At 36.7% G+C, this 19803-nt stretch overlaps 1 protein-coding gene across 2 annotated transcripts in view; it reads right to left on the bottom strand.

Annotated features, from left to right (window-relative positions):
- Window positions 1-9353: 9353 nt before the first annotated feature.
- SP4 (Sp4 transcription factor) overlaps window positions 9354-19803 on the bottom strand; it is a 75847-nt gene continuing 65397 nt past the window's right edge. For both annotated transcript variants that reach the window (XM_046670599.1, XM_046670600.1), the window contains exon 6: window positions 9354-12766. In XM_046670599.1, coding sequence (XP_046526555.1) covers window positions 12519-12766 — 248 coding nt within the window. In that variant the 3' untranslated portion in view covers window positions 9354-12518. The remainder of the gene's footprint in view (window positions 12767-19803) is intronic.

Below are 19803 nucleotides of genomic sequence, written 5' to 3'. Positions count from 1 at the left end.
AGATGCAAGGAGAATTTGTACCCATTCACAGGTTCTTCTCCATGGACATCACAGGATCCTCACTAAAAACGTTTGGTGGGAGCCCTGAGAGAGCCTTCTTTGTGGTTCCAGCCAGAGGAAGGGGCACAAGACCCCGCTTTGATCCTTCTCCCCACTGAGGTTTACTGGAAATGACTGACAAAAGCAAGCAAGCCAGCAAACCGCCACCACAAGAGGAAATCCTCGCCCAGTCCTCGGTGTAATCTCTTCCGGCAACAGCATAACGCGCTAGGCTTTGCATGATAGCGATTTGTGCAGCTTTCTTATTTTTCCTTGTTAGTTACTACGCCCTTTGAAGGCAGGCACTATCAGAATCTGTGTCATTTATTTGTTTGTTTGTTTTTTTTACCCCCTGTAGCCTCTAGAAATACTATTGTTCAAATATTTGTTGAACTGAAACAAGCACTTAAAAAAAAAATGCCAGCAAGAGAAAGATTTCTGTGACCCAAGAAATTTCAGGGCAGGGAAAAAGAGCCTCTGAAGAAAGAAGAGAAAAATAAATCTGTAAAGAGACATTAACTTACAGGTAATCAGAATGAGAAAATTTTCTTTTAGAAGCACTAGTTCCAGAGAAGGAAAATTTAGAGATTAAATAAATTCATCAAAATTAATATGAAAGGGGGGCCAGCCCCAGTAGCCTAGTGGTTAAGTTTGACACACTCCACTTTGGAGGCCCAGGTTTGGTTCCTGGGAGAGGATCTACACTGCCCTGTTAGGGGCCATGCTGGGCTGGCAGCCTACATACTAAAAAATAGAGGAAGATTGACAATGATGTTAGCTCAAGGTAATCTTCCTCAGCAAGAAAAAAAAAAAAAAAAGAATATGAAAGGCAGTTAAGTTGTAGGGGTTATAAGCACAATTATTTCTGAATATCTCCTAAATTGTATTAAACATTATGATTTCTATTCCTGTTTGTTAAACCTTTCCTTGAAATGAGAAATGAAGAGAAACCCTGAGAAAGCGCTCAGAGTTGGGCACAAATGGGAATCGAATGAGGATGAGTGATCCCTCCCAGTGTGGAGGCAGCACACACATGTAATTAAACCTTCCATTTGTCTAGTGCTCAACAGGTTCCAAAGCCCTTTCATATGTGATATTTTATTTAGTGGAGAGAGATTTAAGGAGGTGAGCCGCGTGCTTAGGTCAGGTTGATCTCCCTTCTTCTAGTGACCTCACTGATGTGCCCATTGTAACGCTGCTAAGGTTTCTTCCTACACCAGTAAGCACTGTTTGCATTCTTGCTTTTCTCCCTGTATAGTTATATTCCTAATATGTTGGTAGTGAATTGTTCCAGGCTATAGAATATCACATACAACTGGAATATTCCCAAATCTCCAAGGATTAGCATGCCCTCCTTAATGCCCCAATTCCACCAGCACCAAGAAGCACCCCCGACTTTCCCACAATTCCAGCCCCTCACAGAGAGGGCAGTCCTCTTCGCAACACACAGCCAGGGTTGCTTGGGCTGGGAAAGGTTAGAGTTCAAAAAGCATTCTTTCAGTTCACACCAACCATTCTTTTCCTGCTGCCACTCAAGCCCGTCACTCCCCACATCAACAGAGGATGCAGATAATCTCCTGTGAACCTCAGTAGTTTTGTCCTGAAATGATCAGCAAAACTACGATCGGCAAGATCAAGATCTTAGAGAAGAAAAGGGGTTCGCGGAAAGAGAAAGGAAAGAACAAAAATAGCTCAAAGTGTATTTCGTCAATGCTATGATGCACATTTTTTCACATCTTAACATCTCTGAAATTGGGGTGTGTCTTACATTTGTGGTCTACCAAGAGGCACGTCTGTTGTAGTCTTATTGCCCACACATCTGCAGCAAAACTTGCAGAACAGAATACCCTCAGCACAGAGGAAATTCCTGGAGATAATAGTGGAGCCTTCTTCAAGAAATGCTGCATCCTTCCTGCTCTTAATGGCACAGAAGATGATATTGGTTGAAAACTGATGACTCCACGTATATCAGTTATCTATTGCTGCATACCAAATAACTCGCCAAATGAAGCAGCTTGAAACAGCAAACATTTGTTAGCTCACTCAGTTCCTGTGGGTTGAGAATCTTGCAGAGTCTCTCACGAGGGTGTAGTCAAGATGGTGCCTGAGGCTGCAGTCACCTGAAGGCTTGCCTGGGCTGGAAGATGCACTTCAAGCTCACTTAGGTGGCAATTGTCCAGAGGTCTCCGTTCCTCACCACCTGGGCCTCTCCAGAGAGGCACCTGGACACCGGCTTCCCCTGAAGTGAATAATCCAAGAGAACAACTAAGAGGGAAGCCACCCTGACTTCTGATGTCTTAGTCTCTGAAGTCGCACACGGTCGCATCCACTCTATTATGTTCATTAGACACAAGTCGCAAAGTCCAATCCACCCTCAAGGAGATGGGAATTAGGCTCCTCCTATTGGAGGGAGGAGTAGCAAAGAATCTCTGGATGTAGTTTGAAAACTACCACTCTTGGGCAAAAATGTGACTGAAAAGTTAGTCAGTGAACACGAAGAAATGATTTCATTTACATTTTTAATGTATGTACAGGAATGATACATGAGAAAATATCAAAGTCTACTAGAGCTCCTTCGTAAGTGTAAAACAAAACTTTAAGTGTTACTAAAGCATTGTGTTGTAGTGTAATCGGCAGCGTTTTTTAGTGGTATACAAATTAATATATATAAAATAATCGATCTTGTCTTAGATTCAATAAATACAGTTAACAGGCTTTTAAAAGTCACTGAAAATAAAGGTTCCAAAGCAATCACCTTTGTTGATGTAACCAACCAGCTGTGATAATTAACCCTTTCTCTGATGTGCCTTTTAAAATGGTTTAAGGCATCACAATCTGCTGGAGCTGTATCTTGCACAAATTTTATAAGAATTTTCGAATCTGTCCTGTCTTTAAGTGAAATAAGTTTTCCACTTGCATTTTCCTTTGATTTTTATGAGTCTTAGTAAAATGTTTATATAACTGGGCTTTTTCATAAATTTCCTCAGCAATTAAAGGGATTTTTTGGGACTGGGTTTTTCTATCCATACACTGAATGTTTGGAGTATAAACCCACCTGTCCAGGGTTCACATTCAGCTGGGACACCCATATGGCTACACTGGTTATTAAAATATGGAGATAATTCCATACCAGGAGGTAGACAGCTACTCTGGTTCCCAATCCTCCACGACCACTCCATGACCTCCCCAGGATCCGGCAACTGAAAGAGTAATGCCTGGCACCGGGAGGTGTGGGGGTGGGCTGGGGGTGTGTGTGGGATGCAGGGAGTGCGGGGGTGGGCTTGGGGTGTGTGGGTGCTGGCGTGGGCTGGGGGTGTGTGGGTGCAGGGGGGGTGTGTGTGGCTGCTGGGGGTGTGGGGTTGGAGGGACAGGAAGGGGCTCTGGGACTTTCCTTCAATATTATGTGTAGCATCTCTTCTGATTGATGGATGTTGTGCTGTGTTTAGTAAACATTTTGACTATCACCTCCGTATCTATGATAATGAGAACCAATAATTACTTTCATATTCTTTTGTTTAAGGAGAATGAACTGAATTTCGAATAGGGTAACTCTCAATTTTATATTTAAATATGTCTAAATTTTGATTGCTTGTTGTAGATTCTTGAGAACAAAGCAATGTCCTCTGGATTCACAAGCTGGATGTATTTTAGGCCTAGTTACAGCTTAGCTACAAAAAAAATTAAAGCAGGAGAGTTATTTGATTTTTCTTTAAAGATCATAATTATTTGGGGAGTGTTCTGAACAACACCACAGTTAAAAACATCTTACATTTTTCTTAGTAAAAGAAATCAATACTTAAATCATAAATCTGATCAATATTTCTATTAGAACAAAATTTATAAATTGAAGACAAATATTTTATTTGAATATATTCTCTGGTGATTATCATCTCTTTTCTCATAGCATTAATTCTTTAGAGACAAATGTCAAGATCATAGATTCATATAAGGATAATATTTAAAAGAAAATTAATATTTTAAAAACATTTCATAAATAAGGTAATACTTTCCTAAAAATACAGAACAATATATCTTACTTATATCTACAAAAATGAAAATTCTTTAGGTAGGTTTGCCCTTTTTTAAATTTCCTTTTTTATGTCAAAGTCTACAATTACAAGTGGACACAAGAATGAAAGTATTCCCAGTTGCTAATGGAATTGGTGGACATTCTTACATAGATTTTTAATAAAAATTGGCATCCCCAGTATTTTAAAAAACAAAACAAACGAAGAACTGAGGCTCTTTCCATAGGGCCCCAAGCCCTATTCTAGTCATGATTTACTCCATAAAAATGAGAATTAAAATAAGGTTACATATTATCATCAAAACACGGCTTAATTTTCTAACAATGTTATCTTTCCGTCCACCTAATTACTGAAAGTGAGAGGAAGCAACTACAGTACAAAACCACAGTAACTTATAAATTTAATTCTGACTTATGAGCTGTAATTAGAAATACATATGATGCTTCAACAAACACGCACATGCATATATTTCATACATACGTGTATGAATTTGACAAAGAACAAGACAACATAAAGATAGCTTCAAAGACATAAAACAGTTAAGTTAAAGTTGTAACCATTTATCATATTCCTGAACTGAGCTGGAAGCTTTTTTAAATTAGCTTATTGTTTGCCTTTCAATTGTTTTCCTCAACAGTGGTTTTCAGGCTTGTTGGGTATCCAAACACCAGGAAGCCACGATGCCCTTTACACAGCATCATGAACGACTAATGTGTTTAATCCCAGCATAAAATTATACAAGCTAGGAGAGGTTTTACCAGCAGAAAATATAACTTTATTATGGCTTCCACATCTTGAAAATAATACTACTATCAATAAAATATTTATTAAACCCCATTTCATAGCAGGGTAATAAATAACACAGTTTGAGCCAAGCCAACTGTCTAGAAAGGCGTGATTCAATGACGAACAGATGTTGGAGACAACTGCTCAAGTTTAATTTCCTCTTCTCTGTAATTTGCTTTTGTCTGATCTTAGCTTCCAGGGTCTGACTTTTTGGCTGACTCTGACTTGAAACTTGTCCATCTTAACTTGGCCCAACTTGACCTGAGCCCTGGCTCCTCCCAGTAGATGCGGGCTTCACACACTCCTGTCTCTGCAAGTACTGGCCAGCCCCTCCCTAGGAGTGGGGAAAGGGGATCTTGAGGTGCTCTGGAAATCTAGCCGAGGGAGGGTTGCAAGGAGGAAGGGCTAGTGCAGAAAAGAGGAACAGCATCCCTTGTGCCTGAACCTGGCACACAGTAGGTGCTCTATAAATGTATGGACTGACTGGAAAAAGCATCTCCAAAGTCAACCTGGGAACAAAAAAGGCAAGTGAGAGTTAAGAACAGAATCTGGAGCCAAGATAACATAGTTCAATGGACAAGGTGGTTGGAAGTGCAGAGCAGTTGCTGGCCAGAGGTGCCTGAGCAGGACACTATGCCACTTGGGACAATTTATTTGTTTATATCCTATCTGATTCCACAAATAATCTGTGAAGCTAAATGAAAGTAGCTTAGAGCTCATAAATGGAGAGCATCCTATTTTTCTTTTCTGAACCAAGTCTGAGAGGAAGTCGTCCAGGATCAGAAAACCTTTGGACACCAAACTGCACATTTTCTTTTGTGGCTGCAATTTAGCAGGGAGCTGAAAGCACTGGAGTACTTTCACCCTGTCAGCTCGAGCTCATTTCATTTATTTAACAAATCTCTCTAAACATAGGGAATGATTTTAAATAGAGAAAATTATCCACACACATGTTGAGTGTTGACAAACCGTTAGTGAACGCCACATGAGCGGCTGTTTCTATTTTTCTAATTGGTTTGCTGCTCGTTCGTCTGGTTGTCTACTATCACTTTGAGGTAGGCAAGTGCTAGTTGGAATTAATATTTTAGTATTAGGAAATAACGAAGATCTGAAACTCTAATTTTGCTTAGTACTAGGAAAAGACGATCATCATATAATTTTTATGGAGCACTCTAAACTAGCTCAGATGGGCAGTTTGAGAAAATATGATTAAAACAAGAAATTTCCAGTTTTTCTCCCTGAATTTCTGTCACTGAAATTTCTCCATTTTCCTTTTATGAAATATTGAAAATTAACATTTCAATGTATTGTTGCCCATTTTAAAAAAATCTCAGCATTGGTCCAGCTGGGAAATATTCCATGCCTCCCTACCTTTTGGGTTAATTTATAGTTAACAGTAATAACAACTTCTACCTCTTGAACACTATTGGGTCAGGGGCTTGACAAGAGTTATCTTATTTGATGCTCTTAACAGACCTACGTGGTATTATCCCCATTTTGCAAATGAGGAAAAGAGGGTGCGTAAAGGTTAGCTAATTTGCCCGAATTGTGTGGCTAGTAAGTGGCCAAACCAGGAGTCAAGCCCACACTCCTCTGCCTCCCAGTCAGGGACACCTCTGTAACAGGGCTTTGCTGTTACCAGGGAGATGGACGCTGCCTTCTGAGAGGGCCTTCAGACTCCAACGGCGAGGATTACAGGGTCTGCAGGATGGTGCCGTGCTGCCACCTCTTACCTCGCTGCAGCCATCCTCCTTTTGGCCCCTCTAGACTGTTGTTTCAGCCCCGGTCCCGTCTCGGGGCTCAGCCATTTCGCTGGCTCTCGTCCCCTGGCTGTCCCTCAGACCCTGATTTGCACGGCTTGCTTCCTGCCTTTCCTGATGACCCCCGTACAGATGCAGCCCCAGTGCTCCTCGTCACCTGTAGCCACTGGTTCTCCCTTGACCTGACCACCCTCTCATATGCGTGAACTCTATGAGAGCAGGGACAGGGCTTTTTGTCTTATTCTCCGCCTTTCTGACACCTGCATCGTGCCTGGTATAAAGCAGACACTCAATAGCCGTTCAATGAGTGGAGACTCAAAACTCGAACTTTTTAGTCATTGTGACTGTTAAATTCTGGAGCAAATTAACGTTCAGAAATAGAGGACTCGAGAAAAATGTAGCTCTATGGAAACTACTGATATACGTCTTTATAGAGATTTTATTTTAGGCCAGGTGTGTACACTTAGGCCTATCTGTAATTTGTGGGTTTTCTTTCAGCAGCTTTAACAACAAAATAATTTTATTTTGAAGTTTGAACTTCCTAATCTAACCCAAATGTCATATTGACATATACCTATAAGGTCACACATAGCATATGCATACGTTATCTATATAAATGTACTTGATTTTACAAAAATATAGGGAAGAAAAAACCCTGTGGATTACGTTTCCACTGAACAAAAAATTCAGAGCCACAGCTATGAAAAAGGATTATTGCTAATTGCGAGGAAACACAGCTATTGTTTCCTTGAAGAAAATTTTTATTGTAAAATATTTTTTATGGAACATTTCAAATATCGTAAGCTCATGTGAAACTTTGGCTTCACTGTCACCCAGTTTTTGTGGTTGACTTCACTAGGGAACATCCAGTGTACTTAAGGCTTGAGTATGTGTATTTAACTGCGGGCAGAATAGCGATCCATGATTTATCGCGCAAGTACCTATTCTGTTTAAAGAGAATGGATTTTATGTCAGTACAGTCTAATGTAATACATGTATTACTAATTCAAATCCTTACTGTAAAGAGCTGCTATATATGTACATGCATACATAAATTGCTTTTCTGGGCCAAAGTATTACAAATAGCATATTGATTTTTTCTTTTTATACATGAAAACTTGGAGTATTATTAAAATTCTGAAATCTAGTAATTGGAACATTTTTTCTTTCAGGAGAAATTATCCTAGAATTTGCCAACTATTACCTTAGACAAAAATAAAGGTTTACAAGATCTATCTTCCTTTTCCCTCCTTCTTTCTTCAACTATTTGCACTTGAGATTACCCTCACGTATCTAAAAATAAGTCATTTTATTGCCACCTGCTTCTAAGAACACAACCTAAAGCCTATGCTAATTAGCAAATCCTAAAAGAATGGAAATACAAGCTTTAAAAATCCTGCTACACAATTACAAGTCGGTTGTGTGTATATTAGACATTATTGCTTGGGCAGTAAATACAGTAAAACCATGATTCAGATGTACTGAAGAATAAAGTACTTCACATCTCTTGCACATACCTGCAGTCTCTGCACCCTGTTAACTAAGCATTTGAACTTTTAATAAACAAGCTATGCTATCTTTTTCCCCTAGTTTTTGAAGTTATCATTATGAACAGCATTGTAAACCACACCATATATTAGTGCTGCTCCTAGCACTGCATCAGCTTTCCTAACGTTACACCAACGGTTTTACGTAAACAATTTATGATAAAGTGAAGAGCACTACTTTGATGGTATTTTCATTGATTCAGTCTGGTTCATGGTTACATGGTTGAAGTTCCTACAAGTCCAAGAATCAAAACTCATACTACACCACATTAAAAATTTAAAAAAATAAAAAATTTTAATCTTCTAATTACATTATCCCGTTTTCTACATCATCCTCCTGATGCTTCCAAATGTTAATTTTTCAGGTGACTAAAATATACATCTTTAGTTTTGATACAAATCTTTTGAAAAATTTATTCCTTACTGATTTTGTTGGGCACAGTAGCATGAATTCAACTGTTTCTTGATTCAGTCACTGTTACGAATAGATATTGTTACACTAAGTTGGAACATGACCATGTCTTTCCCTGAGGGCGCTGCCGTACAGGTGATCTACCCACACACTATCGCCCGATGGCGACAGATTTAAAGACTCTTTGGAGTCTTCGTCAGTGGGCCAGTGTACTCTCACTGCCGCCTAACATCGCCCGCCTCTCACTTTGCTATATCTAATCTGGCCTGGGTTTGGAAATCTGATAACTGAAATTGTTCCAATAATGTATTTATTCATCATGTCAGTAAAGTCCTCCATAAGATTGGCAGGGCTCTCTCAAGAGGAAAAGACAACAGCTTTTGCTTATAGACTTTGTGGCATCTACGTGGCATACATGCTTCTTAGTGTTTCTGTGAGCTTAAATAATATTTTAATTATGTTTTCGTTTTTAGCTCTTCCTACAATTTCCTAACATTCGTAGCTGAAAAAATTTAAGTTAAAAAGGTCCCTAAATCAAATTTTAATTTCCATAAATGTCTAGAGCAATGGCTGCAAATTAACATGAAATTTGAATTGGAGTTCTTTGGCAGTATGTTCAGAGAAATGGTGACCAGATCCTAATACCAGGAATTATGAAGAGTTGCCAATACGTTTGCTAGTGAGAAGCATTTACTTTCCAGTGTTCATCGTGATAAGAAGGTTGATAGTTCAAACAATTTATTGCTGCTTTATAGTATACATAATTAAATGAAGAAACATGTTAAACTCAAGGGAATTTTTAATAGGTTACTTGCAATAGTTATTGCAGGCAACAACTTGTACATGATTTTATTTCCAAATCACAAAAAACAAATTTTATACAAATCAGCACTGTAAAAATGTCAATTACAGCCCCAGAGGCTTTGCTGGCAGAATAATTGTCTAAATTCTAGGATATGGGAAACAGCTTTTTTTCCTGGATTCATCTTTTTTTTTTTCATTTTCTTTTTTTTTACAAAAAAAAATTTACAAGTGAAATGTTACTACAAAACTTTTTATAAGGAATTTTTGCAAAACATTTACATTTTACCATCAACTATTTCTGTTTTAAAATCCTTATGTAGATTCAATACCCTATGCTGCACATCAATTTATGTGGGATGACAACTTAGTGACATGCAGAAAAAACACCACAAGGCATTAAAATGAAGACTTAAATACAAATATTGTTTGCAATAAAACAGTTATAAAATTGAAAAATAGGACCTAAACATCATGCTTATCTAAGTTTGACAAATTAACTTTTTCTCCTAGATTACACACTTTTATTACTGCTCTCATGAGAGTGTGATAAATAATGACTTAACATCAAGTTCTAATGTAATCAGCAACACATACACAAACCTAACCAAAGAAAGTATACTGTAAGAAAAAACTATTCTAACACTGGAGTTCTACCATGATAAATACATAGCTTTGCACTGATAATTACAATAAAGAAAAGTTTTATAACAGTGGCAAAGGGAATGAACAGTGAAATGCCATTAAACAAGACTCTACTGCACATCTGTGCCCTATTACTTATAACAGCTATATCCCACTGAGTCAAATAAAGGACACGGAAATTTACGATTCTTATAAGACAGAAAAGTGGATTCAGAATGGTATGCAGAACAGACTGTCAAAATATTTCTAATTTCAGCGGTGAAATGTGCACCTGCTAACACAAATTAATATATTTTATATGCTATAAAGCTATCCAGATTCAGTTTGTTAAATTTATAATAGGCCTCATTGTTGATTAAAAAATAACTTCCATTTCTGATGAGCATACATAAGTATGCATTAAAACTGGTTCACGGAATAATGGTGCAGAGAGCTCATACCTGGTATTAACAACAACAAAAAGTGTCACTCTGAGGAAACATGATTCAAACATTAGGAAAGTTTCTTCGCATAAAAAAATTTATAGCACTGATTGTGTAGCATAATGATAGATAAAATATATATTTGATGTTTCAGCTCCTATATAATAAAATTAAAATTAACACTACCAAATGCTCCTCTGTACCAAACAAAACAACAAACTGAGTCTGATGTTTTAAAGCCAGATACATCAGTTGTTAAGAGTACATTAAATAAAATATACAAAACAATTTACAAAATCCAACTAAAATTTAAAGACTTTGTTACAAGTCTACAAAAGCTTTAAGAAACTTGAAATTTATAACCACAGTGTAAAAATTTTTTTTTCCTTTAATCTCAAAGCTTTTTTATACAAACTGAAAGCACAAAAGACCTTCAGTTTTATATAACGCTACAAAGGGCTGGCCTAAAGTGTACATAGTGTAAACAGTGATCATTACAGTATTTCTCCTTCATCAAAAATACAAGAAACATCACAATTTTGGAAGAGAATTCGCATGAGTAGTACTTTTCCTGAAATAATAGAGAATGCACAAAAAAAAACCATGTACCTATATTCAAACAGTCCCCAAACTAACTGTTGATAAACCGAGCAGTTAAACTTTACTTTTCAAACGATCAATTCCAATTCCATTATGATTCTGTGTAAATATATTTTTAAAATATGAAATATCTTACTAATATTTAAGCTATTGGTATAATCCAAATTTTTTTCATATGAAATGTTTGGCCATCTTTCCTGTAAGTTCCTTGCATAAAAAATGAAATACATTATTTTTCTTTAGTCACTTACATGACTGAAAATTATTCTGATTTTTAAAAAATAACTTTTGCTTCATAATATCATATATGTTATATATTTGTTAGGCTGTCTTTATAGGGTAATTCAGTTATTGACATAACATAAAGACATTACTATGTTATAAATTCTTAATCAGCCTTCTAACGCAATACTAGAAACAAAATGTGATTGGCTCATTTTTAGTAGAGAAGAAAATGAAAATTGCAATGTAGTTAAAAGATAATTTTCTGCTGGCCTTAAAAAAAGTATGATAATTCTTTCTTTGGCTACCAAGTCAAAGCATAAAGAATTCTGCACATTGTCAACATAACTCATATTTACAGAATATGCAACTACAGAACAATTTATACTTTATGCAAATACTTCCAATATAAACATTTTAAATGAATTTTGTGGTTCAACCTAGGGCTAGGAATATAATCAATCCTAACTTCAAAACCTTCCATGTTAAGTTCCCTCATTTTATTTTTCTGAAGCTACTATGAGTTTTGTATTTTCCTAAGGTTTCGATCTAAAATTTAACCTAAGGTTTAGCTCTAAGTTCCGCGTGTCTCCAAATGGAGAAAGTAATTGGACTTCACTGATTGTCTGCATACACACTACTATAATGTAGTGGTAATAATGATCTGAGACGCATCTCAGATTACTTTTTTGGAACTTACCTAATTCAACTGTAGAAGAATTTCTAACATTTAGAAAAGACGGCCAAAACTATTTTCAGTTGACTTTTCAAAAATCAAGCTAAGGAAATAAAGTATTATCCCTATTATGAGTTAACTATCTGTTTTCTGTGCTATAGGAAAAAAAATCCATGTAAATTATTACTGACTGAATTTATAACAAAGTACTTTCAAAGAAAACAGGTCCAATTAAGGTCCAGCCTGCAAACTACTGAGGTCTGTCTTTTTAAACATGTTAACATATGATGTTAAGAGAGGGGAAGATTCTGTTTAAAGATTACGTGATAGATTTCCAAATAACTACAACTTATACTATGGAGGAAATACTTTCTATCTGTTTCCAGTACATCAGTTTGCTTTTTGTATTTTTAAAAATTCAACACTTCACATGTTGACCCAAAATCTTGGAATACTTAAAGAAGCCAAGAATGAACACATGATTTCCTACTCTGTAATCCACTTGACCAGCCCATTTCCAGATTTTCAAAGGTGTGTAAACTTAAGTGCAGCACTAGAGGTCTCTGTTATAAATAACTTTTCAGAATTCTTCCATGTTGGTTGAAACATTGGGAGTTGCTGGGTTTGAATCTTGAGAAATGGCTGCAACTGTGACAATTCTTGGGGAGCCAAGCACCTCTGTAACAGACGAGTCCAGTTCTCCCGAGGTAACAATGGCAAGAGCTGTCCCGCCACCTTTCTTATTCTGGTGCGTTTTGACATGTTTGGAGAGATGATCACTCCGCATGAACCTTTTTGAACATTCTGGGCATTCAAATCTCTTTTCACCTAAACAGAAAAATAGTAAATGAATAGTGACTCTTTTTCTTTAAATGAAATTATAATTTAAAATAATTTCTCTTCTGGTCATACTATACTTTTGTTTAACCTTTGACTAGTTGCAAAATTCTTTGTTTTTATTTTAAGATGCTATCAAACAAGCAGTGCAGTATAGGAGAAAGAGCATTGTGACTGGTGATAAAAGATCTGAGTTAAAATTCTGGTTCTGCTAAGAACTGGAAATAAAAGCTGGAGCAAGTAAAATAACCAGTCTGGGCCTCAGTTTCCCCATCTATGAAATAAGAGTGTTTCTAACAGATTATCCCAAAAATCTTTTCCAGGTGTAACAACATATAATGTTCAAGGTTCATGTTCACTCTTCCTTAAAACACACTGTCTGGGTTTTGGTTATAATACCTACAGGCATGAAATACCTCAGAACTATTTAAAATAAAATCAGTTAACAGTGTACTGAGTTTCTTCACAAGGCAAAAATGAGAGCTGGGAAAATACGACATTTCAAATTTATTAAGTGTTTTTAGGTCTCACAGATGAAGACTGTTAGGTTCTGGTATACAAAGTGATCCTTAAATATGCTCTCTTTAAGATATAAGATAGTTCTACTGGAACTAACTACTTCTATATTTTGGAATAAAAACTAAAGTTGACCAAAAACAAGAAAGCTATTTCATTTTTGTGTATAATGGATAGAGCACATAAAAATTTGGTTAACTGGTATATTTTGATGTTCACAAGCAATCAACTATTAATTTTACAGGGAAAGACTAAAGCTACTACTTAAGAGAATGAAACAATGTGTTCCCTGCCTGACAGAACTTGGATAATAAAATTCAGTTCAGCTCACTTCTATACTTGGCCCTGCTTTTGAATTACCAATAGAAACCTTTAAATTCAAGTTTGTCCATGTCAGATATTTTCCCCTCTTCATGTGTTTGCTTTTATTTTTTAGAAAATTACATTTGCAGAATCTCATTGAACTTTTCTCTTTCAGTCTTGAAAAATTAAATGAAAGGATAAATAAATGGTTTAGAAAACATTATCAAAGACATTAAAAATAAAGAGTTAAGCCTTAGGTAAAGCAGTTTTCACTTTATGAATGCTGATACCTAGAAAAAGGTGAAAAATAATTAAACGATGGTTTAAGTTTAGGATCAACCCTGAACTCCTTTACCTTTCAAGTTTCCCATCTTATTTAAAAAAAGAAAATTTCTCAGTTTACACATTTTAAAGAGAAGAAATCTTAAAGATCTTATTTTACGTTTTCATTTTATAGATGAGTAAGCTGAGGCTCAGAAATTAATTTGCCTGGGAATCATACAACTTAATATCAGAGCAGGATTCAAGGCACCCGATTTCTAGTTTGGGTTTATGTTATGTCACCAGAGTTCAGTCAGACACCTCTTTTCTTTTATAGCAACAATGGCTGAGAATAATCAGAAACAAATTAGGTAGTGATGGCCTGAGATCACTGAGCAAACAACAAATTAACTGGGTGGTCAACCTGTACACAGAGGATGTTTAACAAATATTTGTGGACCATCTGCAATTTGCCAGGCACTGGTGATACGAAAGTGAGCAAGTGAGATTCTCTGACTTTAAGAAGCTTCCATTATCTTGAGACAGTCATTTGCAACCATGTGGAACCAATGAAAAAAGAAATTCAAGTCCCCAGCTACTCAGTGGCAAACTGTAAGATAAATGGGAAATGATAGTGACATGGTTGGTATGTGGACTTTCTCGTCTGTCTACTCCTAAGTGGTGGGGGTGTTCAATTAATTTCAAGTAATAAAAGTTGGCTAGAATCTCAAAATTAGTAAATTATGTTGTACAAGTAAGTAAGGGAATGACATTTCAGTTTATTATCTTTTTCCACACAGAAATGTGTTTTCTGTGGTGCCAATTTCTAAATTCCCAACTCTTGGCAAACATTATCATTATCTTTATCTCAAGGAGGTACAGAATTCTTGTACTAACTATATATACAATATCTTTATTATATTTATAATTATTTTACTTATTTTTATAATTATTCTTAGTAGACTAATATTTTTTATAATTAACGAAACTAATTATCAAAACTGTTGATATTAGTTACGGTAGGCAGAATGGCCCCCCAAAGAAGTCCATGCCCTAATTTCTGGAATTTGTATCTTTTATTACATGGCAAAAGAGATAGAACCAAGGGTATAGAGTCTAATATAGGGAGTTTATTTTGAATTACCTGGGTGGGCCCAATCTAATCACATGAGCTCTTAAAAGCAGACAGCTTTCTTCAGCTGGAGTCAGAAAGATGCAGCAGGAGAAATCACCGAGATAAGAAGTATCAGAGGGACTTGAGCTGCTGTTGCTGGAGGGGGCCACGTGAGAAGTACGAGAAGGAATGTGGGGAGCCTCCAGGAGCAAACACCAGCCCCCAGCCGAGAGCCAGCAAGAAAACAGGGACCTAAGCCCTACAACAGCAAAATCTGAATTTGGCTGACAATGTGAATGAGTCCAGAAGCCGATTCTTCCCCAGAACCTTCCGTAAGGAACACAGCCCAGCTGACACCCTGATTCTGACTTTGTGAGATGCTAAGCAGAGGACTTAGGCAGAGCCTGTTTGAACTTCTGACTTAAAGAAACTGTGATACAATAAATTGTGTCGTTTTAAGTGGCTAAATTTGTGGTAGTTTGTTATGGCAACAACAGAAAACTAATAGTTATACAACATACACCTTGAAAAAAATTAAAGCCTGATAAAATAAATTATAGCTATCTATTATATGGTTCAAGATCTGTGAAGTATCTTCATTAAGAGAATCCAAAGCACGTTAAGGACAAATTCCAAATTTTAGTTCTTTAAGAAAATCTCAAGGACATAACCCAGGGGCTGGCCCTGTGCCTGAGTGGTTAAGTTCATGGCTCCACTTTGGTGGCCCGGGGTTTCGCCGGTTCAAATCCAGGGCACAGACATGGCACCACTCATCAAGATATGCTGAGGCCGCGTCCCACACAGCACAACCAGAAGGACCTACAACTAGAGTACAGAACTACACACTGGGGGGCTTTGGGGAGAAGAAAAACAAAAAAGAAGCTTGGCAACAGATGTTAGCTCAGGTGACAATCTTAAAAAATTATAAAAACAAAAAATAAAAGGAACATAACCCAAACAATTTTAGTTTAAGTAACTGAATACAGAAAAAACAAACGCTTCTTTTGCCTAGATTATTAAGAGAATGCCATGCTGTACTACATGATTATTAAAATATGGTAGTTTTTAAAAGGATTTAAATAGAAGATTCATATGAAGAAACTACATTAGATTACTTCCTAACATGATATTAACAGTAATTTCTCTCAAAAAGAATGCTGAGATTTTCAAATGGAATCACAGATTTGAACAGATGAATGGAATAAATCAGATCTTTATTTATTTGAAGTAGCCATCAAGAGGCAACTATTTAGATGTCATAGTTCTGCCTAGAATCTAGTTTTCAAAATGTTGCCATCAAATAAGCCAATATAATGTACAAAATATACTTTATAAATTACTAATGTTATTTCTAAGCTTGTCATTTGATAAAATACCTCCACATGTAGAGATTAAAATTAATTTCAGGAGCAAACTAAGGATCTGTATTAGTTTCCTAGATTTCTGTAAGAAAATACCATAAGCTAGGTAGCTTAAAACAAGAAATATTTAGTCTCTCGCAATTCTGGAGGCTAGACGCCCAAAGTCTAGCTGTCAGTAGGGCAATGCTCCCAACAAAGGCTCTAGAGGACTCTTCCTTGCCTCATCCTAGGTTCTGGTGACTTATGGCAATCTTTGGCATTCACTGGCTTATGTGGTATCTCTTCAATCTCTGCCTCTGTCTTCACATGGCCTTTTTCCCTGTGTCTCTGTCTTCTCCTCTTCTTATATGGACACCAGTCATTGGATTTAGGGCCCACTAGGTCCTGAATCCTAGGCACTAGGCATAGTATGATCTCATCTTAATTCATTTAATCTACAAAGAACCTATTTCAGAATAAGGTCACATTCACAGATACCGGGGATTAGGACTGAACGTGCTTTCTGGGAGACACAATTCAACCCACTACAGGGACATTTTAAAATGTCTGGCATTTATGGGGTTGTCCTGGAGGTGCAGCAGTTAAGTTCATGTGCTCCACTTCATCAGCCTGGGGTTCACCAGTTCAGATCCCAGGCACAGACCTACACACTGCTCATCAAGCCATGCTGTGGCAGCATCCCACATATGAAGTAGAGGAAGATGGGCACAGATGTTAGCTCAAGGCCAATTTTCCTCAGCAAAGAGAGGAGGACTGGTGGCGGATGTTAGCTCAGGGCTAATCTCCCTCATAAAAAAATTAATTAAACATCTGGCATTTGTTATATAGCTAAAGTAACAAACACACTGTCTGCTCAAGAAATAACTTTCATCAAATGTCCATGAACAGCAGATATACAATTCCTTAGTAAAACTAACCAGACTTTTATATATAACTCACATTACAGAAATCACTTTTTGATTTGTTCTAAGAAATCTAGTTATTCATATTGAATGATTAGTAGTCCTTGGATTCTTCCAACCCTCCCCTGCAATGCCCTCAACCTATCAGTCCATCCTGGACACTCCTTCCTACCTACCCACCCTAGAATATTTAAACAAATCTTTCATAAGTACCCTTAATTCTCCTCTATCATTACCTGTGAATAAAAGTAAATTAAAAGGAGGAGAGAAGACAATTTGGGAGAAGTCATATGGCTTAAATTTTCCTGAAGTAGAAGACTGGGAGTGAGAGGAGGTTGAGTGGAAATGACAAGGGAAATAAGAAGACTTAAGAAGGTTTATATAATTATTAAGGTACTGAGGAAGCTGACAAAAAAGAATAGGATTTGACAGGCTGTTCTGAGAGACTAGCTGAGATTTGAGACCATGAATTTACAGAGACATCAATTTGCATAATGAGTAATTTTTTATTTCCTCCTTCAGCAATTATCTACTCAAATATAGAAGCCCTTTGGTCATTTCATTATAAATGCTTTTTTAAAGGCAATCTTATCTACTCTAATAGTTTTAACTATCATCTATAAATGGATGACTACATCATGATCCAGATTCCTAAACTCAACTGTGAATTCGACATCCCCAAGATGTGCCACAAATAGCAGCATTCAACGTCACAAAAACTCATCAACTCTCTCTCTAATCCTTATAATTCTTCAGAAATACAGGGGGGAACACCCCCCAAACCATGAAAGAAGTAATGCCACCAAAGATTCACTCCAAAAATTGACTCCTCTATGAAAGGAATCAGAAAACCTAGAAAAAAACTATCAAAATCAACCCTTTTAGACTCTGGAAATCAAGGCTTAATCAAGGCTTGCAGTGACTCAGGGAATGCTTAATAAAGAAAAACGGCTGAATCTTGGTATGAACAGCAAGCTTTCTGATGTTTTAGTCTGCCTGGTTCCATTTTTCACTCGCCAGCAGCCTGGCAGCCACCAGAGGGAGCAGAATAGAGCTAGAACTCTTTTAAAACCTCAATCCCAAAGAATTATCATTATTTGATCTGTTAGTGGTTCTTTGGAAGACCCACTTAAAAGACTGTTGTATTTAACCTGACTTGGAGATAGCCCAATGTGAAAAGCATTCTCTGGGGGTGGAGAAGGGCATGTGTTTATCTAAAACAATTATAGGCAAGTGTTTTAACTTCATGGATGCCCGAGTTAACGGACAACACTTGGAACAAACAATAAATAGACTAAACACAAAGCTTAAAAAGAAAAGCTGGGAAGTAAGAAATCCACAGGGGCTTTGAAAAGCTCTGACATACTCCCTGGAATCTAGAAGGCCACATACATGCTTAGGGCTATAAGCCTACTCAGAAAAGGTCTGAGAAGGCCCAAATTCTCACCTGTGCCAACCTTTGAGGCGCTGCATAAGCAGGAAGTGAAAGCTAAGGCAGAGTTTCAACTGTCTGGCTGACTGTTAAAGGGTGCCTGAACATGCACACAAAGCCTCTCAGCAAAGACAGAGAGATGTTGGTCTCAGGTATTTGAAGAAAGAGTATTTGAAGAAATGATGGCTGAAAACCCCAAATTTGATGAAAAACATTCATCTACACATCTAAGAAGCTCAATAAACTCTAAGTAGGTTAAACTCAAAAAGATTCACACTGAGACACATAATAATCAAATTGTTTAAAGTCAAAAACAAAGAGAGAACCTGAAAAGAGGTAAGAGAGAAGTGACTCATCACCTACAAGGAATAGTCAATAAAAATAACAGCTGATTTTCCATCAGAGATCACAGAGGCCAGAAAGCAGTGGGATGATATATTCAAAGATGAAAGAAAGAAACAGTCCACCAAGAATTCTATATACAGCACAACTATCTTTCAAAAATAAGGAGAAATTAAGTTATTCCTAGATTAATAATACCTGAAAGAATCTGTCTCTAGCAGATTTGCACCTATAAGAAATACTAAAGGGAATCCCTCAGGCTGAAATGAAAAGACACTAGGCCATAACCTGAATCCATATGAAGAAATAAAGACCACCAGGTAAGGTGACTACATAGGTAAATATAAAAGATAGCATAAATGCATTTTTAATTTGTGCAATCACTAAGAAAATAACGAAAATTATCTATCTATATCTATCTATCTACCTACCTATCTATATCTCTCTATAGAGAGAGGGGAAAATGACAAGGGAATTAAAATATTCAAATAACACACAATGAGTATTTAACATAAGATGTCAATAATGGAGGAATACAGGAACAAAAAAGATAGAAGATACATAGAAAACAAATGCCAAAATGGCAGAAGTCCTTATCAGTAATTGCATTAAATATGAATGCATTAAACTCTCCAATTAAAAGGCAGAGATTAACAAAATAGATAAAAAACATGATCCAACTATATGCTGTCTAATGTTAGCTGTTACTGTTATTGCACGTCTGAATTCGTTTACTGCTCCCATGGCTCATTCTTAACTAATCACTAATCACTCAACTTGGTAGAAGGAACTAAGTT

This window comes from Equus quagga, chromosome 8 (genome assembly GCF_021613505.1).
Source record: "Equus quagga isolate Etosha38 chromosome 8, UCLA_HA_Equagga_1.0, whole genome shotgun sequence".
Lineage (NCBI taxonomy): Eukaryota > Metazoa > Chordata > Mammalia > Perissodactyla > Equidae > Equus > Equus quagga.
Note: the sequence above shows the minus strand (reverse complement) of the source record. Positions and strands in the feature narration are given on the sequence as shown.